The sequence below is a fragment of the Abramis brama genome (assembly GCF_963993115.1).
Source record: "Abramis brama genome assembly, chromosome: 24".
NCBI lineage: Eukaryota > Metazoa > Chordata > Actinopteri > Cypriniformes > Leuciscidae > Abramis > Abramis brama.
The window spans coordinates 1,953,294-1,979,263 of NC_139986.1; the positions used below are offsets into that span (position 1 = coordinate 1,953,294).

Below are 25,970 nucleotides of genomic sequence, written 5' to 3' on the forward strand. Positions count from 1 at the left end.
TTCTTTAGAGCTCACTAAAGTTAAACGAAACGATATTCAACAATTTTATCAATAATTAGCATTTCCATCAGCTATATTGTTAACCATTTTAAAGCTCTAAACCTTCTTTCTCCAAAATCTTTGGGTGTAAACTTGGCTATAGTTAAAATATTAACTATACAATAAAACAGCAGCTGTGGTGCACACTGAGAACTGAAGAGTGTTAACGACAAAGACTGTTGTGATGATATTCACATATATTTATTAAGTCTTTGTGCTTGTGTGTGTGTGCGTCTGCGTGTGCGCGTGTGCGTGTGCCTGTGTCTGTGTGTGTGTGTCTGTGTGTGTGTGTGTGTGTGTGTGTGTGTGTGTGTGCATGTGCGTCTGCGTGTGCGTGTGCATGTGCGTCTGTATCTGTGTGTGTGTGTGTGCGTCTGCGTGTGCATGTGCGTCTGTATCTGTGTGTGTGTGTGTGTGTGTGTGTGTGTGTTTGTGTTGCAGAGGGGCTGGAGCACGAGGCCGGTGGACACCGAGAGATGATGGATGTGTTGGGACGGACAGTCATGGCCATGTTCAACAAATACTGGATCTACATCTGTGGAGGAATGTTCTTCTTCGTTAGCTTTGAGGGACGCATCGTCATGTACAAGATCATTTACATGATGATGTTTCTGTTTTGCGTAGCACTTTATCAGGTGTGTGTTGAGCTCTGCAGCTCTGATACACTACAGGAGCTCTAGTACACTCTCTCTGATAGATGAATCATCACTGGAATGTTTACCAATAACAGCATTTAAGCGCTATTTTATATTAAAGGGATACTTCACCGATTAGCATTAAGCTTTGTATCAGTAGAAACCTGCTAGTGTTTTCGAGTGACCGTGCTTCCCTCCCTCATGTCCCCCTGAGACGAGAGATTTCTGTATTTGTGTGTCTGGAAAAAAACCTCAGAAGACGCAAAAATCGTCATTTAGCTCATCAGAGGCTTTTCTGGCCAGAGGCGAGAGACTCCAGCCAGTAGGGGGCGCTCGTCCCGCATGTGTTCAGCCCACCCATAGGGGGAGCTCACGATAAAACGCCGTCTTTTCAGTTTCGAGTCACTAATAGCCTAGTTGTATCATTTCTTCCGATAATGCCCTCTGTAACTGGTAGGCGTGGCTTGGGAGTGTCCTCAGCGGAGCAAGTGCATTCTGGGAGTTGTAGTCTTTCATCAACATGAGCCAAAAATACATTTTCTGGCCTTTCTCAGTCTTGAAAGCACCATTTCTCATTTCTACTACATAAATGACCCAATTTAAATACACATTCATCTTTCCAGCGGTGAAATATCCCTTTAATGACTGTAAGAAACACCGTATAGAAATTAATAGACTATAATCAATGTGGATTTTTTTTATTTTTTTTTATTTCTACTTTATATTTTGTTTGTTTTGTTTTGTCTACTGTCTTTTTCTTTGTCATCTGTTTGTTTTGTTTGTCTATCATCTTTTTTTTTGTTTATTGTCCATTTGTTTGTTTGTTTGCCTATCATCTGTTTTTTTTTTGTTTGTGTTCATCATTGTTTTTTGTTGTTTATCATCTGTTTGTTTGTTTGTTTATCATCTGTTTGTTTGTTTGTTTATCATCCATTTGTTCTGTTTGTCTATCATATTTTTGTTTTTCTAACCTTTTTTTTGTTTGTTTATCGTCCATTTGTTTGTTTTGTTTGTATATATAATGTTTTTTTATTTGCCTCATCTATTTTTTTATTTTATTTTATTTGTCTCATTGATTTGGTTTTTGTTTATCATCCATAGTGTTTAGTTTGCCATCATTCATTAATTTGTTTTGTTTTTTGTTTTTTTGCCTCATCTGTTTGTTTTTGTTTGTTTATTGTCCATTTGTTCGTTTTGTGTCTGTCATCTATTTTTGCTTTGTTTGTTTACCATCTACTTGTTTATTTGTTTATCATCCATTTTTTTTGTCTTTTCATCCATATGTTTGTTTGCTTTTTCTTTGTCTATCATCTATTTGTTTTTGTATCTTTATCGTCCGTTTGTCTACTGTCAGTTGTCCTGTATCATCTCTCCGTTTGTTTTTTGGTTTGGGTCATTTGTTTGTTTTATGTTTGTCCATTTGTTTTTGCCCCCCCCCCCCCCCCCCCCCCCCCCACATCTACTCTCCTGTGTGTCTGTAGCGGCACATATCATTATAGTTAAAGTCAGCTGATGTATTGTGCGACTCTTGTTGCAGTTGCACTATGAGAGGTGGCGATGGATGCTGAAGTACTTCTGGATGTCAGTGGTGGTTTACACCATGCTGGTGCTTATTCTGGTCTACACTTTCCAGTTCGAGTCCTCCATACACGTGTGGTCCAACATGACTGGCATGAGCAGAGAGAAGTATGCATTTAAGACTTCTTCTACAGTCAAACACACATTTATTCAGAGACACCTTCAACATTTCTCACATCATCACAGTTTATTCGCTATAGTTTAGAGAATGGTAATAAATATGAGCAGAACTCAGTTGATATTTGACTGGTTTTGTCTGTCCTTCTGTTAGACTGTCTCACACATGAATTATGTTGAATATCTGTCAGCTGTTAAATTTAACTACACAATTAGATAATACCAGTTTAGCTCAACCAATCACCAAGCAATGCTTCATTGTGTTCAGTCTGTGTGTAAAAAGAGCATTAGCAATTAAAGAAAACACACTTCAGCAAAACATGATCAGCTCAAAGTGTCCGAATCATTTTTGGTCCCACATGTGTATAAATGTTACTGGTAGTCGCTGTATGAAGAATTATTGGGTATAATATGTCACAGTTTACTTTATTTTGCTTTCCTCACTTACAGAAATGAACTATAGTGTTCTGCACACACTAGTAAAAAACATATAAAAAATTATATCTGGTGTCTGCATCATTTTTGGTTTGACTGTACATGGACTAATATTTGTGCAATGATGATGCATGGTCTGATGTATTTACGATATGTCAGATTGTGGTGTGATAACTGAGCTCGTGGTCTGCGCAGGCTGGAAGATCTCGGTCTGGAGAAGTTCTCGGTTCCGGCTCTGTTCACTCGCATCTTCATTCCCACTTCGTTCCTGCTGGTCTGTATCCTACATCTGCACTACTTCCACGAGCGGTTCCTGGAGCTCACCGACATCAAATCTGTGGCCGACAAACAGAAGAGCACGATCTCCAGGTACAGTCGCGCTCGTTCACGTCACAAAGTTAAAGTGTTGGATGGGCGTCTATCGGGGCGTAAATGACATTTGTATGTATTCTAGATAAAAGACACAGGTTGCACTGAATGTCAGCTTGCTTATTTTGCTCAAGATCAGGATGTATTGAGTCCACATGTCATGCAAACTAGAAACTCTGCTTCTAACCACAGGAGATCTGTCGCTCACACACACAACTCTGCGATGCTGTTTGCGAATGTTCGTTAGAACGATGGTTTCGGGAAACACAGACTCGTTGAACTGCTGATAACGACAAAACTTGCGACAATAGTTGGCTAACGATGCTTTCGGGAAACACACCCCTGTTTAGTTCCTGTCTCTATGAAGCTCCGCCCTCTGAAAAACACACTGTGCTCTGATTGGTCGGCTGGAGCGGTGTGTTGTGATTGGTCGAGCGCTTCGAGTGTGTTTGGGAAATGTCCCGCCCCTTACCATAACCGCCAGTTTAACACACTACTAACTAACTCAACCAGGCCCCGCCCCTTTATTCTGCATATGAATTATGCAAATGAGGAATATTAAATCATTTTTTTAACATTTTGTGCACGTCTGGCCGCTGCAGTCGTGTTCCCGCTCTTCTTTCCAGAGCTGCTCAAGCTCAGACTGGAGATTGTGAGTTGACAGCCGTTTTCAAGTCCAGCAACACATTCCCAGTTGGACTGAGATCTGGACTCAGACTCCAGGAAATTAACAATGTTGCTTTTAAAGCATTCCTGTGACGCTGGAAGCTTTAGCGTCATATTTTAGGGGTCAATGAGTTGCTGAAAAACAGATCTTCTGATAATGTGCATGTTTGAGCATCATCATTAGGCCTGTCACAATTATGTTACAATTAATTGTCATACAAATACATGCATTAATTATTTAATTATGTTTTTATATGTCACTTTTTCATGTCAGTTTTTTATGTAACTAATGTTTTACGTAGCATTGTATATTTTAAAAATTATAATACAAAAGGCCTATATGATTTAGTTTAATGGGTTACACTTTATTTTAAGGTGTCATTGTTACAGTGTAATTATATATTTAAGTACTGAGTAATATTAAATAACTACATGCACTTACTATAGGGTTAGGGTAGGATTAGGGTTTGGTTGAGGGTTAGTTGCTTGTAATTTTGCATAATTTACTGTTATTACTATGATAAGTACATGTAACGTAACAAGGACACTGTAAAATAAAGTGTTACCACTTAATGCTGTGAAAATTATCAATATGTGCTTAATTATTTATAATATTATTGTAAATTATAATATAATAATAATAATAGTTTCTTAGTATTGCTATTATTCTGGAGGGTTTAATAATCTAATAATATCAAAATGATGTATTATCATTTTTATTAATGGTAATATAATCATAATATAATACATATTATCATAATCAAAATAAAATAATGATAATATAAATATAATTTATGAATTCTGTCTTTGTTTTCAGTCTTTATTTCTGATTGATCAGTTGCACACACACAAAAATACTGTTCAATACTTTTTTCTCTCAGCTTTTTTGTTTTTAATTGTGTAAAAATGATTGAATCAGTGCATAGTTTCATCATTCACGATTAAACAGATGATTGTCCTTGATTTTCAGGCTGGTGCATCTGGACGGCAGTCTGGCGGATATCTCCATGGTCAAACCCACGCTCGGCTCCGCCGTGAGCCAAGCGGAGGACGAGGAGACAGTAGACCTGGAGAAAGAGGAGGATGATCTCAAACAAATGGATGAGGAGGAGGAGAAGTCTGAGCCGCACGTCATTCCTGAAAGCTACACCTGCCAGATGATGCCGGATCCGGTGCCAGACCAGGGATCAGGTAGTTTGACCTTCGCGGAAGTGCAGTTTACCATCAGGTCATGTTACACAGCATTAGTGACCAGTTAGAGATCCGTACTTTAAAAAAAAAAAAAAAAAAAAAAAATCCCATGTTCCTCTTTCTTTAGTGTGTAATGTTGCAGTTTGAGCATTAAAAAGCTCCAGTTCTTCTCTATATCAGTGTCAGTGTTTCTGAACTCCTGAAACGCCTCCATTGTAGTCTTGAGTTTCTTCCGGAACGAACATGTCACAATATTCCTCATTATAATAATTAATATGCAGAATAAAGGGGCGGGGCCTGGTTGAGTTAGTTAGTAGTGTGTTAAACTGGCGGTTATGGTAAGGGGCGGGACATTTCCCAAACACACTCGAAGCGCTCGACCAATCACAACACACTGCTCCAGCCGACCAATCAGAGCACAGTGTGCTTTTCAGAAGGAGGGGCTTCATAGAGACAGGAAGTGAACAGAGCGTTACTGACAGACTGGGAAGAGAGGAGCCGCAACAATGGAGGATATGAGGAAAATAATCAACATTCAAGAATGAAAACCTGTTCAAGTAGAGATCAAAAACAAGACTTTGTGAAAGAGCTCTTTAAAATAAGAAAATAAATCTTTTATAGATATTCATGTTCATTTAACATAATGCAGTGAAACCAGAGCATATCCCTGCAGATGGTGCCCTTTAAACATATTAAATTAAATTACAAGACCAAATAATACTTTATATCCTGGCTTGAATGAAACGCACTATAAAAATCTGAATTTATATTGTTTGCTCTCACTGTAGCAATACAACTGGAAGAGGCTTTTATTGGCCTGACGGGGCAGGACAGAGTAAACAGAGCGGGTTTATAAATATGTCTAGACTTGTTTAATGTGTAAACACTTTTACAGTCGGGCCTAAGGAAGAGCCGATGTGCTGTCTTTCACACCGGCGTATTAAATTCCTGCTTATAACTGGACTGAATAAAGACTATATACTTCAGAAAGGGAAATAAGCATTTGATTTCCAAACATTTCTCTCTATATTCAAAAGGAGTTTTGAGAGCTAATTTATGTTTTTATTCTTTTGTGCGGTTTCTTTTTGTGTGCATTATTATTATTTAGTGTGTAGCAGCTGTGTTTCTGTGTGTGGAGTTACACATTCCACAACAGGTCAAACTTTGGCTTTCTAAAGTGTAGTTACTCAAACACTTGTGCTTTATGTATTTCATAAACACGTCAAAAGCATGTCGCTGTGATTCATCCACGGGTGTCGGTGTTTTATGACCGTTTCGAGATTGGAAATATTTTACCCATTATTGGCTGTTTTGTGGAGCTCCCTGAGATGTCTGAGCTCGGCTCCTGTGTCGTAATGTTGACGGATGGCTCTGTGAGTGTTGCTGTGTACAGGGACATTATTTTCCTGATAGTCCTGGAAACAGCTGACAGCTGAAAGACATCCCTCGCCTTCACACACACGTCTGGTGGATGTGCTGTTTTCTGCACATGTGAAGCACAGTGCAGACCTGCATTACTTTACTGGTGTTATTTTATACTATTGTAGTATTTATTAATATTTTCTTTTTAATTTGAGTGCTTTTTAATTTCATTTTTTTTATATATATTTCTATTCAGCTTTTTAAAAAAAAAATTTTAGCACCATTTTTTACGTTTCTAAGTTTTCATCTAATATTAAAATTTAATTTTATTTCAGCTTGATTTTAGTTAATGAAAATAATAAAAAAACAGTTTTAGTTATCAATAACTACTCAAGATGTTTCCCAAATGATGCATTCATTATACACTTTGCACTTATACTATGCACTATGTACTTTCCCGTCAGTTTTTGTCGTTCAATATTTTTGTTGTTTAATGTTGAAGTCTAATAGCCTCTCTTCTTTAAATTTAAAGGGATGGTTCGGAGTAAATCAAGCTAGGGTCCTTTGCACCATGACCTCGAGCCAAACACCCCCCAGAAGCCTCTTTTCCCTTGGTTGAACATTATTAAAGTTAGAGCTTATTTAGAGATATCAGCCGGATGGCTTAGTGCAGGCGCTAATGGATCCAAGGCTGTATCTGGTAAATTACCGCACTAATAATGCCCAGAATGGACCAAACTTCTACAGTAGTACAAATAGGTTCTGTACTCATAAAACCAGGCATTGGAAAGTTTGTAAGTACATCAGGAGTTTATTTAAATAACACTTGCCTGACGGCTCATGCTACCGCTAACCCGGACGTCGACGTCACTTCAGGGATTTGGGAAAAGCCCGTGAAAGTCCTGCAGAAAGCGATCATAAGGATGTAGTGTAACGACGCCCAGTTCCAGGAATGCACTAATATTTTGTTGGTAGTTCCAGTTTATAACAATTATTAGTTAACACTAATTTGTCAACACTTCGGAAAAAATAATAATTCGTCGTTACACTTCATCCTTATGCAAAAATCACTCACTGCTCTTGACTGAATTACTTCTGAAGCTTTAATATAGATAGATAGATAGATAGATAGATAGATAGATAGATAGATTTAGTTCTGAGAGATGGCTTTATGTGCGTGTACTTTGGTTGTGAGCACTAAATCTGCGGGGAATTAGTGAAATTATGCGCAATATGCACAATCCCATGGTGAAATACAAGCTCTGTAACAGCAACAATATTCATTCAAATTAATCGAGTGAGTGAGGAGAGGCGGGGTTGTGTGTAACTCACTGTCGGAGAGATGAGAAAGAACAGCTGGTATCGTTTATCTATTTTGATATTTCAGTATCGATATGTATCAAAAATCTATATTTTTGACAACACTATATTGCGCTTAGTTTATTATTTATTATATCTATTTATTTATTATTATTTATATCTTTTTAAAAGTCTACAATTGAAAAATATATATATTACTGTATATATAAAATTCAACCCACCAAAGAGATGTAGGAGTGACTGCTGAAATACACACGCTTTTGGGTGATTGGCGGGTGTTAATGTCAAGCCCTGGGGCCGTATTCACAAAGCATTTTATCTTACCACTAGGAGTACTCCTAAATCGCACTAAAAGATTTTAGCTAGGAGTTTTCTCTTAAAAGTTATTCACAACGCCTTTCAGACCTACTCTTAGTAAAGAAAAATGACAACTCCTAAACTAAGAGTGAGTCTCCGTTGCTATGGATGACGTCATTACTCATGCACGAGCTTGACTGGAGTGACCACCTTGATTGGCTGATGATTGTAACGCGGGAATGATTCCAAACACCTCCCCTACGATGATGAGTGACAGGTCTGAGAATGCGTGCGCTACACAAGTAGTGCGAAGGACGGAAGATGATGAATAACTGAATAAATAGCCTAAATGAATAAAGAGTAAGGCAAAACAAATAGCCTAGTAGCCTAATGAAACATATGGATTGATGCAATATCTTTGCAACATTATTGAATTAATCTGTCACTATATGCCTCTGCCTACGTTTGCAAAGAGAATAACATTTTAATTTGATTCACAATGAAATGTTACAATTAGTTTACATGCAATGAATAACCTAGTTTTGGTTGTTGTTGGTGGCGTTATTGCATCCCTAGTTATGCCTACAATGCAAAATTGTTCCCTCGTGATTGGACGCTCCTGTAGCCGCCGCATACGCATTTCAAAACATCGCAACGTGAAATGCCACAAAAAGCGGTTTGTGAAGGTCTTAGTGAGTTAGGAGTCCTCTCGACTTTCTTTAAGCTGTCCCAGGCTTAGGTGCTACTTTTAGGGCTAAAATGCTTCGTGAATTACTCTCAGTCAAAAAAATTAGGAGTCCTAAAGTTACGAGTGACACGCCCATTATTTTTAGGAGTTGCTCCTAAATTCGCCAGTTAGGAGCTACTTTTAGCCTTAAAATTCTTTGTGAATACGGCCCCAGATCCTGAATATTTAATATTAATTTACTAACCTTTTTAAAACTCATATGGTCTTGACTTTTTACTTTTTTTTTGGGTCGTCTAACACTATGCATAATCTTGAACAATGCATGTTTGTTTCTCTTGTGAAGAGCTGAGGAATAAGTGGCATCTGGTGGTGGAGCGTCTGACGGTGTTGTTCCTGAAGTTCCTGGAGTACGTGCAGAAGCTTCAGCTCTTCATCTGGTGGATCCTGGAGCTCCACATCATCAAGATCGTCTCCTCCTACATCATCTGGGTCTCAGTCAAAGAGGTGAGCGCCGCAAAGCAGTGTAAAAAGTGCTCTGAAAGGGATAGTTCACCCAGAAATAAAAATGATTTACTCACCCTGAAGTCATCCTAGGTGTATATGACATTCTTCTTTCAGACGAACACAATCAGAGTTATATTGAAAAATGTCCTGGCTCTTCAAAGCTTTATAATGGGAGTCAATGGGTTTATGTTTTTGGAAGTCCATCAAAGCGCATCTATTCATGATAAAAGTACCCGAAACAGCTCTGAGGGGGTTAATAAAGGCCTTCTGAAGTGAAGTGATGCGTTCATGTAAGAAAAATATCCATATTTTACATTGTGCGTCAAGTTCAAGTGTTACTCTTTTGGCGCAAGTCGATGCGTATGACTGTCTGCCGGAAGAGCCAGGATATTTTTTAATATAACTCTGATTTTATTCGTCTGAAAGAAGAATGTCATATACACCTAGGATGACTTCAGGGTGAGTAAATCATGGGCTAATTTTCATTTTAAAGTGAACTATCCCTTTAAAACATGTACGGGAACCACCTTGGTCAAGTAGACCATGTCAGACCAGCCAAAAACCTGCAACAACTGTCAACATCTGCCAAGTTTTGCATCATCAACTCTCTATATTGCGAGTAAATCACTCGCATATATGACTAAATAATGTTTATCATTAGCCATTGGCTAATAACCTGTTATATTTCACTTGCCAGTGAGTTGGGGGCTAAGAATAAGTTTAGCACAGATATATTTTCACTTACTGTACTTAAACTTGAACACTCTGATTTTTCACTAACCGTCTTTACAGCTCACTATTTCTATTGATATCAGGCTGTAAATGCTATTCTTTCTTGTTTTTTTATTATGATTTTTTTTATTCAAAAAGAAATGACAAAATGTACATTCATATATTTATACATGTTTTTATTAGTCAGTGGTGATTCTGTAGTGTGTAAAGGGTTGATCATCAGCAGAAACGTGTCGTTCTCAGGTGTCGCTGTTTAACTACGTGTTCCTGGTGAGCTGGGCCTTCGCTCTGCCGTTCAGCCAGTTCAGATCGCTGGCGTCGAGTGTGTGTACCGTGTGGACCTGCGTCATCATTGTCTGCAAGATGCTGTACCAGCTCACCTCCATTAACCCTTCCACATACTCAAAAACCTGCAGTATGGTGAGACACTTGCACCCCTCAGTACATGCGTGAAGTGGAAATGCTCATTCTCATTGGCTACGTTTACATGCAACCAAATAATTAAATTTCCATTGGATTTAAAGGGTTGTTTATTCCTTTTCTAATCCGATCGACAGAACATGTAAACACTTGATCGGATTGAAAACTGAAACTGAAAGGACTGCACATGTGCAATGACGTAGAAATAGTGTAATGACTTTGAAATAGCGTAATGACGTTGAAATAGCTAAATGACGTAGAAATAGCGTAATGACGTAGAAATAGCATAATGATGTAGAAATAGCGCAATGGCGTTGAAATAGCGTAATGATGTAGAAATAGCGTAATGACATAGAAATAGCGTAATGACGTAGAAATAGCGTAATGATGTAAAAAAAGCGTAATGACGTTGAAATAGCGTAATGACGTTGAAATAGCGTAATGACGTTGAAATAGCTAAATGACGTTGAAATAGCTAAATGACGTAGAAATAGCGTAATGATGTAGAAATAGCGCAATGGCGTTGAAATAGCGTAATGACGTAGAAATAGCGTAATGATGTAAAAAAAGCGTAATGACATAGAAATAGCGTAATGACGTTGAAATAGCTTAATGACGTTGAAATAGCGTAATGACGTTGAAATAGCGTAATGATGTTGAAATAGCGTAATGATGTAGAAATAGCGTAATGACGTAGAAAGTGTAATGACGTAGAAATAACGCAATGACAGAAATAGCGTAATGATGTAAAAAAAGCATAATGACGTAGAAATAGCGTAATGATGTTGAAATAGCGTAATGACGTAGAAATAGCGTAATGACGTAGAAATAGTGTAATGCGTAATGACGTAGAAATAGCGTAATGACGTAGAAATAGCGTAATGACGTAAAAATAGCGTAATGACGTAGAAATAGCGTAATGACGTTGAAATAGCGTAATGACGTAAAAATAGTGTAATGACGTAGAAATAGCGTGATGACGTACAAATAGCGTGATGACAGAAATAGCGTAATGACGTAGAAATAGCGTAATGACGTAGAAATAGCGTAATGACGTCGTAATGACATTGAAATAGTGTAATGATGTTGAAATAGTGTAATGACTTATAAATAGCGTAATGATGTAGAAATAGCGTAATGATGTAGAAATAGCGTAAAGACGTAGAAATAGCGTAATGACGTAAAAATAGCGTAATGACGTAGAAATAGCGTAATGACGTTGAAATAGCGTAATGACGCTGAAATAGCGCAATGACGTAGAAATAGCGTAATGACGTAGAAATAGTGTAATGACGTTGAAATAGTGTAATGACGTTGAAATAGCGTCATAGTGTAATGACATTGAAATAGCGTAATGACGTTGAAATAGCGTAATGACGCTGAAATAGCGCAATGACGTAGAAATAGTGTAATGACATTGAAATAGCGTAATGACGTTGAAATAGCGTAATGACATTGAAATAGCGTAATGACATTGAAATAGCGTAATGACGTAGAAATAGTGTAATGACGTTGAAATAGCGTAATGACGTAGAAATAGTGTAATGACGTTGAAATAGCGTAATGACGCTGAAATAGCGCAATGACGTAGAAATAGCGTAATGACGTTGAAATAGCGTAATGACATTGAAATAGCGTAATGACGTAGAAATAGTGTAATGACGTTGAAATAGCGCAATGACGTAGAAATAGCGTAATGACGTTGAAATAGCGTAATGACATTGAAATAGCGTAATGACGTAGAAATAGTGTAATGACGTTGAAATAGCGTAATGACGTAGAAATAGTGTAATGACGTTGAAATAGCGTAATGACGCTGAAATAGCGCAATGACGTAGAAATAGCGTAATGACGTTGAAATAGCGTAATGACGCTGAAATAGCGCAATGACGTAGAAATAGTGTAATGACATTGAAATAGCGTAATGACATTGAAATAGCGTAATGACGTTGAAATAGCGTAATGACGCTGAAATAGCGCAATGACGTAGAAATAGCGTAATGACGTTGAAATAGCGTAATGACATTGAAATAGCGTAATGACGTAGAAATAGTGTAATGACGTTGAAATAGCGTAATGACATTGAAATAGCGTAATGACGTAGAAATAGTGTAATGACGTTGAAATAGCGTAATGACATTGAAATAGCGTAATGACGTAGAAATAGCGTAATGACGTTGAAATAGCGTAATGACATTGAAATAGCGTAATGACGTAGAAATAGTGTAATGACGTTGAAATAGCGTAATGACATTGAAATAGCGTAATGACGTAGAAATAGCGTAATGACGTTGAAATAGCGTAATGACATTGAAATAGCGTAATGACGTAGAAATAGTGTAATGACGTTGAAATAGCGCAATGACGTAGAAATAGCGTAATGACGTTGAAATAGCGTAATGACATTGAAATAGCGTAATGACGTAGAAATAGTGTAATGACGTTGAAATAGCGTAATGACGTAGAAATAGTGTAATGACGTTGAAATAGCGTAATGACGCTGAAATAGCGCAATGACGTAGAAATAGCGTAATGACGTTGAAATAGCGTAATGACGCTGAAATAGCGCAATGACGTAGAAATAGTGTAATGACATTGAAATAGCGTAATGACATTGAAATAGCGTAATGACGTTGAAATAGCGTAATGACGCTGAAATAGCGCAATGACGTAGAAATAGCGTAATGACGTTGAAATAGCGTAATGACGTTGAAATAGCGTAATGACGTAGAAATAGTGTAATGACGTTGAAATAGCGTAATGACGTAGAAATAGTGTAATGACGTTGAAATAGCGTAATGACGCTGAAATAGCGCAATGACGTAGAAATAGCGTAATGACGTTGAAATAGCGTAATGACGCTGAAATAGCGCAATGACGTAGAAATAGTGTAATGACATTGAAATAGCGTAATGACATTGAAATAGCGTAATGACGTAGAAATAGTGTAATGACGTTGAAATAGCGTAATGACGTAGAAATAGTGTAATGACGTTGAAATAGTGTAATGACGCTGAAATAGCGCAATGACGTAGAAATAGCGTAATGACGTTGAAATAGCGTAATGACGTTGAAATAGCGCAATGACGTAGAAATAGCGTAATGACGTAGAAATAGTGTAATGACGTTGAAATAGCGTAATGACGTTGAAATAGCGTAATGACGTTGAAATAGCGTAATGACGTTGAAATAGTGTAATGACGCTGAAATAGTGCAATGACGTAGAAATAGCGTAATGACGTTGAAATAGCGTAATGACGTTGAAATAGCGTAATGACGTTGAAACAGCGTAATGACGTAGAAATAGTGTAATGACATTGAAATAGTGTAATGACGTTGAAATAGCGTAATGACGCTGAAATAGCGTAATGACGCTGAAATAGTGCAATGACGTAGAAATAGCGTAATGACACTGAAATAGCGTAATGACGTTGAAATAGCGTAATGACGTTGAAATAGCATAATGACGTAGAAATAGCGTAATGACATTGAAATAGCGTAATGACCTAGAAATAGCGTAATGACGTTGAAACAGCGTAATGATGTGTGACGCGCTGATGAATAAAGTGTTGTATAAATGAGTGTCTCGTCATCCTATAATCCTCCTTTCCTTGCGTCTGTGAAGTGGAGCGGGACAACGGCCCTCCAGTGCTGGTTTTTCTCATCCACAGACGACGTTTTGGGCATTTTTACTGCATGATCAATATAAGCAGCGGCACAACGGCTCACATGTTAATCGTCTCCAAATTATGACCAGAACTGGATAAATATCAAGTCTGATGTTTAAAACAAATAAAGAACCGATGTAGGAGAATGGTTATTATGAGCAAACAGTGGGAAACTGTATATTCGTGCAGCGTGTGCATGTCAAAATATATATTCCGATTTGAAGCTTGTTACATATAAACATGCACATCGACCCGATCACGTGTTCAGCGTTAATGTAAACACTACGATCAGATTCATCAATCAGAATGAATTCAGTCCGATTGAAACAGAAGTTGTGCATGTAAACGAGCCAGTGTCTGGTTCTCTCCCGAAGCCTGATAACTACACCGAGGCGCAGAGGTTGGACATGGCCAAGTCTCTTCTCTACAGCGGACCCGTGGACCCAGCCAACTGGATCGGACTCAGAAAGTTCTCCCCATTACTGGAGAACCTGAGGGTACGTACACTGTCACGACACGCACACGAAACGGCAATAGTCCAAGTGCAGTTTTATTTAGGGCAATCCGTATCATAATCCAGTAACAAGCAAAGATCGAAATCCATATAGCAGTCCAAAACACAGAAAATAAACGGGCATGAAACACAGAGAAGCGGGTGGCACAATACAAGGATACCAGAACGAATGATACTACAGGCAGGGTATAAATACACAAATACTGACAAGGTAAGTGAGAACAGCTGAGTGCAATGATAGTGATAAGTGCCGACAAAGGATTGTGGGAATTGCAGTTCATGAAGACGTAGTGAGGGTATGGGGAGAGACCTCTAGAGGACAACCAGGGAACACCAACCAGACACTGTGACATACACACACTCAAAAACACATCAGAAGTGAATCGATCACCCGTGTATTCATGTACACCGTACTTCACTCTACATCGTTTGTGCTTAACCAACAATTAGTGATGGGTCAGTCATGAACGATTCGTTCATTTTGAACGAATCTTTAATATGACTCAGGACTACCGAGTTGTCTCAGAGAGTGATTCGTTTATTTTGTGTTGACCGCGCATGCGCAACATCCTATGGGTTCTGTACTGGACACAGAAAATGATTAGTTCACCTCTCGAGTCTTCGGGTCTGATTCTTCTGAGACACATAAATAAGAGCATTCTTTCTGATTTCATTCTTTTGTCACGTGATGAACGAATGACTCGAACCTGAAGACTCAAAAGATGAACTAATCAATTCTGTATCCGGTACCGACTGCATAGCTCAGCCTATATGGGGCTGTCACGTGGCACCATATAAACATTGAGAGTCTCTACTCAGGTTTGGGTTTGCACATTTTTTTGAATAAATGCTGTATTTTTGTAATTCCGCATAAACTATACTTCTCCTTTAACCTGCAGTCGTCCTTAACATCCTTAACCTTTTTTTCCCCCACACAGAATAATTTACTGATGCTGGCCCTCTTGGCGTTTGAGGTGACAATTTACCGTCACCAGGATTTCTACCGTATGAAAAGCAACCTCACGCCTCCAGTCACTAGAACCATATTTCACAACATCACACGGCAACATCTGGACGACGGCATCGTCAACTGCGCCAAATATTTCATCAACTACTTTTTCTACAAATTTGGTCTTGAGGTAATTCCATCTTTATGCTAATCAGTGAGTAAATACACTACCTTTTAAAAGTTTGCGGTCGGTAAGATTTTTTATGACAGAAGTCTCTTCTGCTCACCAAGGCTGCGTTTATTTAATCAGAAATACAGCAAAAACAGTAGAATATTATTAAAAGGTAAAACATCTGTTTTCTATGTGAATATATAGTAAAGTGTAATTTATTCCTGTGATCAAAGCTGAATGTTCAGCATCATTACTCCAGTCTTCAGTGTCACATGATCCTTCAGAAATCACTCTAATATGATGATTTGATGCTCAAGAAATATTTATGATTATTATCAATGTTGAAAACAGCTTCATGTTTTTGTGGAAACTGATGCATTTTATTTTTCAGGATTCTTTGATGAATAGAAAGTTCAAAAGAACAGCATTTATTTGAAATAGAATCTTACATTTAGGGGGGTTAGATTGAGGGTTCGGACTATAACCGCGTTTCCATTACAGATTTGCACAAAACTTTTGCGACATTTTCTAAATGTCGATAAAAACTATTGCGAAATAACACCGTTTCCATGAACCGATGTTATGCGATCCATTGCAGTTTTGCTAAATATTCCTTTTTTGAACTGCCTGAAAATCCTCCTCATGCGATCGTAAAAACTTTTTTGCAATATATGGGAGTTTTTGCGAAATTGACGTGTTTCCATTGGGCGTATTTTTAATTCGCAATTTCAATTTGCGCAGTTTGAAGGGTAATGGAAACGCGGCTTATGTTTGATTGATCCGGCAACATGTCCTACTTGGCAAAATCATGTTCATCCTTTTAGGGGCCAGTTTTAGTTTTGTCCAGACACTGATTTACTATGCAGGATCCCGTCCCACCTGGATGGTCTCTAATAGATAATCTGATGGGATACGTGATGGATATTGAATTTTAATTTGTGTGTGTAGTGATCTTTGCAACGGAAGTGAATCAATCAAAACTAACTTTAGCTGGACAATAACTTTATTCTAGATCTACTGTAAAGCCAAAACAATCTCTGTTACTGTAATTTCCTATTATCGCTGTAAAGCTGCTTTGAAACAATCTGTATTGTTAAAACTAAAAGCTCTATATAAATGAAGGTGGCTTGACTTGACTGATACCCATTATTATCCTAATTTGAAAAGCTTGTCTGCATGTTGCTGCTCCAGACCTGTTTTCTGCTAGCGGTGAATGTGATTGGCCAGCGGATGGATTTCTATGCCATGCTGCACGCGTTCGGTCTGATAGCGGTGATGTTTCAGCGTCGGAGGAAAGCCATCGCTCACGTCTGGTCCAAGTATTGCTGTTTTCTGGCCTTCATGCTTTCCTTCCAGTACCTGATGTGCATCGGCATCCCTCCCGCTGCCTGCACAGGTGAGTGAGTGATCAGGTGTGCTTTAACTGAGACAGTCCTTTATTCTCTGTTGTGCCCAGGGTTTGAAATTAACACTCACTAAACACGGGTAAAACTCGACTGTGGGGGGTAATGCTGTTAAATCACGAGCTAATTTGGTGTGTCACTTATTATGTTTACTTACTTTGCTGGGGAAGTTTGTGTAAGACAAATCTGCACATATTTAGCACAAATACTCATCATGATATATTAAATACAGGGCATTGCGCAGAATCTGCTCATATCTGACTTACTTACGTCACTACGCTACAATTAACTGCGCGCTTGATCATTTGCATTGAAGCAATAGTGAAGATTATTAAGCATTTGGTTAACAGAAAAGACATTGTTATTTTACAACATCGTACATTTTTGTGTCAATGTTCAACATCAGTGTTCTTTGTACTGTATTGATCTGTGCTCCTAAAACACATTTTTGGTAATGAGGATGAAAGAGGAAGGTTCAAAAGGTTTTGTTATAAGAAATGAATGTAAGAAATCCAAATTTTATTATATGTATGTATATATATATATATATAAAATAAAGTTGGATATATATATACAGTAATATACAGTATAAGCTGTGACGTAGTTAAGCTGGTTCATTTCTTTTCTTTTTGTATTTCTTTTATTGTAGAATCTCTAAATGGCCGGTAACTTAAAAATTTAGAAGCCAAATTGGCCGGTGAGTGAAAAAGTTCATTTCAAACCCTGATTGTGTCGTATATCTGAGTGAAACTCTTCAGGAACAAGCACAGATGTGGGCGGGGCTTGATTTTGTCTGTAGGGAATTGATTGGATGATTGTGGTTTGCTATTGGCTGATCTCACGTGAGTGACAGGTTAAAGCCCCGCCCTCGTCATCAGAGAAGAGAAGAAATGCTGCAAGAGGAACTAATTCTGATTCAAGATTACCAGGAACAGGAGTTTAACACAATAATGATGATGAATTTTATTGGTACTTCCTGTGAATGAAAAAAAAATTCAGGTCTTGAAGATGACTGTATTTCTGTCTGTGTCTGCTTTGGTTCAGATTATCCGTGGAGAAGCCCGTCGTCCAGCATGGACTCCAACGTCATCAAGTGGCTCTACTTCCCCGACTTCCACACCAAACCCAACTCACTCTTCCTGCTGTGTGAGTAAAGACATTAACGGCTCAAATCTGTGTTGAAATAAATTGATTGATTAATTGAAATGAAATAAAATAAAAATATTTCAGCTTGTTGCCAAGGTAGCATTTCTCATTTTTGTTTATTTTAAGTTGAAAAAATAAATAAAGTGATGATTTAAATATGAGCGCTGTACGTTTCAAAGTAAAAATGTGGTGCTGTTGTGTGTTTAACATACAGAGCCCCTAAAGGGACATGGCGGTGGAAAAAATAGAGGATGACAAAATATATATTTTTAAAGCTTTTACATCTCAGGCAGCTCCGTACATTAACAATGGAGCGGATACATTAATTAACTTATGATCTACTGTTGATGAATTTTAACCAGGTTTACTTTATGGTATTTGTATTGTTATGTTGTAGATGTTCTAGAGTGCATATTTTATCTCTCTCATCTTTTCGAATAACAGTTTGGAATAGTAAAGCATAGTCATTTCAAAATAAGAGTCCCAGTGGCTTGTTTATAATTAAAAGTTCCACATAATGCATAAAGTTCTTATTTATGTGTCTATTTCCTTGTGGTATAATTGGCATTTTGGTTACACAATAAACTGTGTCTGGCATTTAATTAAACGTAAACTCTTGTAGCTTCTGTCTGAAAGAAAAAATATACAAAATACACAACAAAATGACTAGAAATAAAAAATATAGAAATTCGATTCACCAGATTGTCCCTACCTGTGGTTTAACTGTGGTTCTGTGTGTAGACGACTTCTTGCTGTGGTTTAACTGGTGTTCTGTGTGTAGACGACTTCTAGCTGTGGTTTAACTGTGGTTCTGTGTGTAGACGACTTCTTGCTGTGGTTTAACTGTGGTTCTGTGTGTAGACGACTTCTTGCTGTGGTCTAACTGTGGTTGTTCTGTGTGTAGACGACTTCTTGCTGTGGTTTAACTGTGGTTCTGTGTGTAGACGACTTCTTGCTGAGGTTTAACTGTGGTTCTGTGTGTAGACGACTTCTTGCTGTGGTCTAACTGTGGTTGTTCTGTGTGTAGACGACTTCTTGCTGTGGTTTAACTGGTGTTCTGTGTGTAGACGACTTCTTGCTGAGGTTTAACTGTGGTTCTGTGTGTAGACGACTTCTTGCTGAGGTTTAACTGTGGTTCTGTGTGTAGACGACTTCTTGCTGTGGTTTAACTGGTGTTCTGTGTGTAGACGACTTCTTGCTGTGGTTTAACTGTGGTTCTGTGTGTAGACGACTTCTTGCTGTGGTCTAACTGTGGTTGTTCTGTGTGTAGACGACTTCTTGCTGTGGTTTAACTGTGGTTCTGTGTGTAGACGACTTCTTGCTGAGGTTTAACTGTGGTTCTGTGTGTAGACGACTTCTTGCTGTGGTTTAACTGGTGTTCTGTGTGTAGACGACTTCTTGCTGTGGTCTAACTGTGGTTGTTCTGTGTGTAGACGACTTCTTGCTGTGGTTTAACTGGTGTTCTGTGTGTAGACGACTTCTTGCTGAGGTTTAACTGTGGTTCTGTGTGTAGACGACTTCTTGCTGAGGTTTAACTGTGGTTCTGTGTGTAGACGACTTCTTGCTGTGGTTTAACTGGTGTTCTGTGTGTAGACGACTTCTTGCTGTGGTTTAACTGTGGTTCTGTGTGTAGACGACTTCTTGCTGTGGTTTAACTGTGGTTGTTCTGTGTGTAGACGACTTCTTGCTGTGGTTTAACTGGTGTTCTGTGTGTAGACGACTTCTTGCTGTGGTTTAACTGTGGTTCTGTGTGTAGACGACTTCTTGCTGTGGTTTAACTGTGGTTGTTCTGTGTGTAGACGACTTCTTGCTCTGGTTTAACTGTGGTTGTTCTGTGTGTAGACGACTTCTTGCTGTGGTTTAACTGTGGTTGTTCTGTGTGTAGACGACTTCTTGCTGTGGTTTAACTGTGGTTGTTCTGTGTGTAGACGACTTCTTGCTGAGGTCTTACTGTGATTCTGTGTGTAGACGACTTCTTGCTGTGTTCTAACTGTGGTTCTGTGTGTAGACGACTTCTTGCTGTGGTTTAACTGTGGTTCTGTGTGTAGACGACTTCTTGCTGTGGTTTAACTGGTGTTCTGTGTGTAGACGACTTCTTGCTGTGGTCTAACTGTGGTTCTGTGTGTAGACGACTTCTTGCTGTGTTCTAACTGTGGTTCTGTGTGTAGACGACTTCTTGCTGTGGTTAAACTGTGGTTCTGTGTGTAGACGACTTCTTGCTGTGGTTTAACTGTGGTTCTGTGTGTAGACGACTTCTTGCTGTGGTTGTTCTGTGTGTAGATGACTTCTTGCTGAGGTCTTACTGTGATTCTGTGTGTAGACGACTTCTTGCTGTGTTCTAACTGTGGTTCTGTGTGTAGACGACTTCTTGCTGTGGTTTAACTGTGGTTCTGTGTGTAGACGACTTCTTGCTGTGGTTTAACTGGTGTTCTGTGTGTAGACGACTTCTTGCTGTGGTTTAACTGTGGTTCTGTGTGTAGACGACTTCTTGCTGTGGTTGTTCTGTGTGTAGATGACTTCTTGCTGAGGTCTTACTGTGATTCTGTGTGTAGATGACTTCTTGCTGTGGTCTAACTGTGGTTCTGTGTGTAGACGACTTCTTGCTGTGGTTTAACTGTGGTTCTGTGTGTAGACGACTTCTTGCTGTGGTTTAACTGTGGTTCTGTGTGTAGACGACTTCTTGCTGTGGTTTAACTGGTGTTCTGTGTGTAGACGACTTCTTGCTGTGGTCTAACTGTGGTTCTGTGTGTAGACGACTTCTTGCTGTGGTCTAACTGTGGTTCTGTGTGTAGACGACTTCTAGCTGTGGTTTAACTGTGGTTCTGTGTGTAGACGACTTCTTGCTGTGGTTTAACTGGTGTTCTGTGTGTAGACGACTTCTTGCTGTGGTTTAACTGGTGTTCTGTGTGTAGACGACTTCTTGCTGAGGTCTTACTGTGATTCTGTGTGTAGACGACTTCTTGCTGTGGTTTAACTGTGGTTCTGTGTGTAGACGACTTCTTGCTGTGGTTTAACTGGTGTTCTGTGTGTAGACGACTTCTTGCTGAGGTCTTACTGTGATTCTGTGTGTAGACGACTTCTTGCTGTGGTTTAACTGGTGTTCTGTGTGTAGACGACTTCTTGCTGTGGTTTAACTGGTGTTCTGTGTGTAGACGACTTCTTGCTGAGGTCTTACTGTGATTCTGTGTGTAGACGACTTCTTGCTGTGTTCTAACTGTGGTTCTGTGTGTAGACGACTTCTTGCTGTGGTTTAACTGTGGTTCTGTGTGTAGACGACTTCTTGCTGTGGTTTAACTGGTGTTCTGTGTGTAGACGACTTCTTGCTGTGGTTTAACTGTGGTTCTGTGTGTAGACGACTTCTTGCTGTGGTTGTTCTGTGTGTAGATGACTTCTTGCTGAGGTCTTACTGTGATTCTGTGTGTAGACGACTTCTTGCTGTGGTTTAACTGTGGTTCTGTGTGTAGACGACTTCTTGCTGTGGTTGTTCTGTGTGTAGATGACTTCTTGCTGTGGTCTAACTGTGGTTCTGTGTGTAGACGACTTCTTGCTGTGGTTTAACTGTGGTTCTGTGTGTAGACGACTTCTTGCTGTGGTTTAACTGTGGTTCTGTGTGTAGACGACTTCTTGCTGTGGTTTAACTGGTGTTCTGTGTGTAGACGACTTCTTGCTGTGGTTTAACTGTGGTTCTGTGTGTAGACGACTTCTTGCTGTGGTCTAACTGTGGTTCTGTGTGTAGACGACTTCTAGCTGTGGTTTAACTGTGGTTCTGTGTGTAGACGACTTCTTGCTGAGGTCTAACTGTGGTTCTGTGTGTAGACGACTTCTTGCTGTGGTTTAACTGTGGTTGTTCTGTGTGTAGACGACTTCTTGCTGAGGTTTAACTGTGAATCTGTGTGTAGACGACTTCTAGCTGTGGTTTAACTGGTGTTCTATGTGTAGACGACTTCTTGCTGTGGTCTAACTATGGTTGTTCTGTGTGTAGACGACTTCTTGCTGTGGTTTAACTGTGGTTCTGTGTGTAGACGACTTCTTGCTGTGGTCTAACTGTGGTTCTGTGTGTAGACGACTTCTAGCTGTGGTTTAACTGTGGTTCTGTGTGTAGACGACTTCTTGCTGAGGTCTAACTGTGGTTCTGTGTGTAGACGACTTCTTGCTGTGGTTTAACTGTGGTTGTTCTGTGTGTAGACGACTTCTTGCTGTGGTCTAACTGTGGTTCTGTGTGTAGACGACTTCTAGCTGTGGTTTAACTGGTGTTCTATGTGTAGACGACTTCTTGCTGTGGTCTAACTATGGTTGTTCTGTGTGTAGACGACTTCTTGCTGTGGTTTAACTGTGGTTGTTCTGTGTGTAGACGACTTCTTGCAGAAGTTTAACTGTGATTCTGTGTGTAGACGACTTCTTGCTGTGGTCTAACTGTGGTTCTGTGTGTAGACGACTTCTTGCTGTGGTCTAACTGTGGTTCTGTGTGTAGACGACTTCTTGCTGTGGTCTAACTATGGTTGTTCTGTGTGTAGACGACTTCTTGCTGTGGTTTAACTGTGGTTGTTCTGTGTGTAGACGACTTCTTGCAGAAGTTTAACTGTGGTTCTGTGTGTAGACGACTTCTTGCTGTGGTCTAACTGTGGTTGTTCTGTGTGTAGACGACTTCTTGCTGTGGTTTAACTGGTGTTCTGTGTGTAGACGACTTCTTGCTGTGGTCTAACTGTGGTTGTTCTGTGTGTAGACGACTTCTAGCTGTGGTTTAACTGGTGTTCTATGTGTAGACGACTTCTTGCTGTGGTCTAACTATGGTTGTTCTGTGTGTAGACGACTTCTTGCTGTGGTTTAACTGTGGTTGTTCTGTGTGTAGACGACTTCTTGCAGAAGTTTAACTGTGATTCTGTGTGTAGACGACTTCTTGCTGAGGTTTAACTGTGGTTCTGTGTGTAGACGACTTCTTGCTGTGGTCTAACTGTGGTTGTTCTGTGTGTAGACGACTTCTTGCTGTGGTCTAACTGTGGTTGTTCTGTGTGTAGACGACTTCTTGCTGAAGTTTAACTGTGATTCTGTGTGTAGACGACTTCTTGCTGAGGTTTAACTGTGGTTGTTCTGTGTGTAGACGACTTCTTGCTGTGGTTTAACTGTGGTTGTTCTGTGTGTAGACGACTTCTTGCTGAAGTTTAACTGTGGTTCTGTGTGTAGACGACTTCTTGCTGAGGTCTAACTGTGGTTCTGTGTGTAGACGACTTCTTGCTGTGGTTTAACTGTGGTTGTTCTGTGTGTAGACGACTTCTTGCTGTGGTTTAACTGTGGTTGTTCTGTGTGTAGACGACTTCTTGCTGAAGTTTAACTGTGATTCTGTGTGTAGACGACTTCTTGCTGAGGTTTAACTGTGGTTGTTCTGTGTGTTGACGACTTCTTGCTGAAGTTTAACTGTGGTTCTTTGTGTAGACGACTTCTTGCTGTGGTCTAACTGTGGTTCTGTGTGTAGACGACTTCTTGCTGAGGTTTAACTGTGGTTCTGTCTGTAGACGACTTCTTGCTGTGGTTTAACTGTGGTTGTTCTGTGTGTAGACGACTTCTTGCTGAGGTTTAACTGTGGTTCTGTGTGTAGACGACTTCTTGCTGTGGTTTAACTGTGGTTGTTCTGTGTGTAGACGACTTCTTGCTGTGGTCTAACTGTGGTTCTGTGTGTAGACGACTTCTTGCTGTGGTTTAACTGTGGTTGTTCTGTGTGTAGACGACTTCTTGCTGTGGTCTAACTGTGGTTCTGTGTGTAGACGACTTCTAGCTGTGGTTTAACTGGTGTTCTATGTGTAGACGACTTCTTGCTGTGGTCTAACTATGGTTGTTCTGTGTGTAGACGACTTCTTGCTGTGGTTTAACTGTGGTTGTTCTGTGTGTAGACGACTTCTTGCAGAAGTTTAACTGTGATTCTGTGTGTAGACGACTTCTTGCTGTGGTCTAACTGTGGTTCTGTGTGTAGACGACTTCTTGCTGTGGTCTAACTGTGGTTCTGTGTGTAGACGACTTCTTGCTGTGGTCTAACTATGGTTGTTCTGTGTGTAGACGACTTCTTGCTGTGGTTTAACTGTGGTTGTTCTGTGTGTAGACGACTTCTTGCAGAAGTTTAACTGTGGTTCTGTGTGTAGACGACTTCTTGCTGTGGTCTAACTGTGGTTGTTCTGTGTGTAGACGACTTCTTGCTGTGGTTTAACTGGTGTTCTGTGTGTAGACGACTTCTTGCTGTGGTCTAACTGTGGTTGTTCTGTGTGTAGACGACTTCTAGCTGTGGTTTAACTGGTGTTCTATGTGTAGACGACTTCTTGCTGTGGTCTAACTATGGTTGTTCTGTGTGTAGACGACTTCTTGCTGTGGTTTAACTGTGGTTGTTCTGTGTGTAGACGACTTCTTGCAGAAGTTTAACTGTGATTCTGTGTGTAGACGACTTCTTGCTGAGGTTTAACTGTGGTTCTGTGTGTAGACGACTTCTTGCTGTGGTCTAACTGTGGTTGTTCTGTGTGTAGACGACTTCTTGCTGTGGTCTAACTGTGGTTGTTCTGTGTGTAGACGACTTCTTGCTGAAGTTTAACTGTGATTCTGTGTGTAGACGACTTCTTGCTGAGGTTTAACTGTGGTTGTTCTGTGTGTAGACGACTTCTTGCTGTGGTTTAACTGTGGTTGTTCTGTGTGTAGACGACTTCTTGCTGAAGTTTAACTGTGGTTCTGTGTGTAGACGACTTCTTGCTGAGGTCTAACTGTGGTTCTGTGTGTAGACGACTTCTTGCTGTGGTTTAACTGTGGTTGTTCTGTGTGTAGACGACTTCTTGCTGTGGTTTAACTGTGGTTGTTCTGTGTGTAGACGACTTCTTGCTGAAGTTTAACTGTGATTCTGTGTGTAGACGACTTCTTGCTGAGGTTTAACTGTGGTTGTTCTGTGTGTTGACGACTTCTTGCTGAAGTTTAACTGTGGTTCTTTGTGTAGACGACTTCTTGCTGTGGTCTAACTGTGGTTCTGTGTGTAGACGACTTCTTGCTGAGGTTTAACTGTGGTTCTGTCTGTAGACGACTTCTTGCTGTGGTTTAACTGTGGTTGTTCTGTGTGTAGACGACTTCTTGCTGAGGTTTAACTGTGGTTCTGTGTGTAGACGACTTCTTGCTGTGGTTTAACTGTGGTTGTTCTGTGTGTAGACGACTTCTTGCTGTGGTCTAACTGTGGTTCTGTGTGTAGACGACTTCTTGCTGTGGTCTAACTGTGGTTCTGTGTGTAGACGACTTCTTGCTGAGGTTTAACTGTGGTTCTGTGTGTAGACGACTTCTTGCTGTGGTTTAACTGTGGTTCTGTGTGTAGACGACTTCTTGCTGTGGTTTAACTGTGGTTGTTCTGTGTGTAGACGACTTCTTGCTGAGGTTTAACTGTGGTTCTGTGTGTAGACGACTTCTTGCTGTGGTTTAACTGTGGTTGATCTGTGTGTAGACGACTTCTTGCTGTGGTCTAACTGTGGTTCTGTGTGTAGACGACTTCTAGCTGTGGTTTAACTGGTGTTCTGTGTGTAGACGACTTCTTGCTGTGGTCTAACTGTGGTTCTGTGTGTAGACGACTTCTTGCTGAGGTTTATCTGTGGTTCTGTGTGTAAACGACTTCTTGCTGTGGTTTAACTGTGGTTGTTCTGTATGTAGACGACTTCTTGCTGAAGTTTAACTGTGGTTCTGTGTGTAGACGACTTCTAGCTGTGGTTTAACTGGTGTTCTGTGTGTAGACGACTTCTTGCTGTGGTCTAACTGT

At 39.7% G+C, this 25,970-nt stretch overlaps 1 protein-coding gene across 2 annotated transcripts in view; it reads left to right on the top strand.

The window, feature by feature from the left end:
* The window catches only part of piezo2a (piezo-type mechanosensitive ion channel component 2a), a 197,240-nt gene that overhangs the window by 108,044 nt on the left and 63,226 nt on the right, over positions 1 to 25,970 (top strand). For both annotated transcript variants that reach the window (XM_084103452.1, XM_084103453.1), the window contains exons 15-24: positions 481 to 674; positions 2,212 to 2,360; positions 3,000 to 3,173; positions 4,810 to 5,030; positions 9,041 to 9,201; positions 10,177 to 10,353; positions 14,396 to 14,518; positions 15,474 to 15,674; positions 16,848 to 17,052; positions 18,104 to 18,205. In XM_084103452.1, the coding sequence (XP_083959578.1) occupies positions 481 to 674; positions 2,212 to 2,360; positions 3,000 to 3,173; positions 4,810 to 5,030; positions 9,041 to 9,201; positions 10,177 to 10,353; positions 14,396 to 14,518; positions 15,474 to 15,674; positions 16,848 to 17,052; positions 18,104 to 18,205 (1,707 nt within the window). The remainder of the gene's footprint in view (positions 1 to 480; positions 675 to 2,211; positions 2,361 to 2,999; positions 3,174 to 4,809; positions 5,031 to 9,040; positions 9,202 to 10,176; positions 10,354 to 14,395; positions 14,519 to 15,473; positions 15,675 to 16,847; positions 17,053 to 18,103; positions 18,206 to 25,970) is intronic.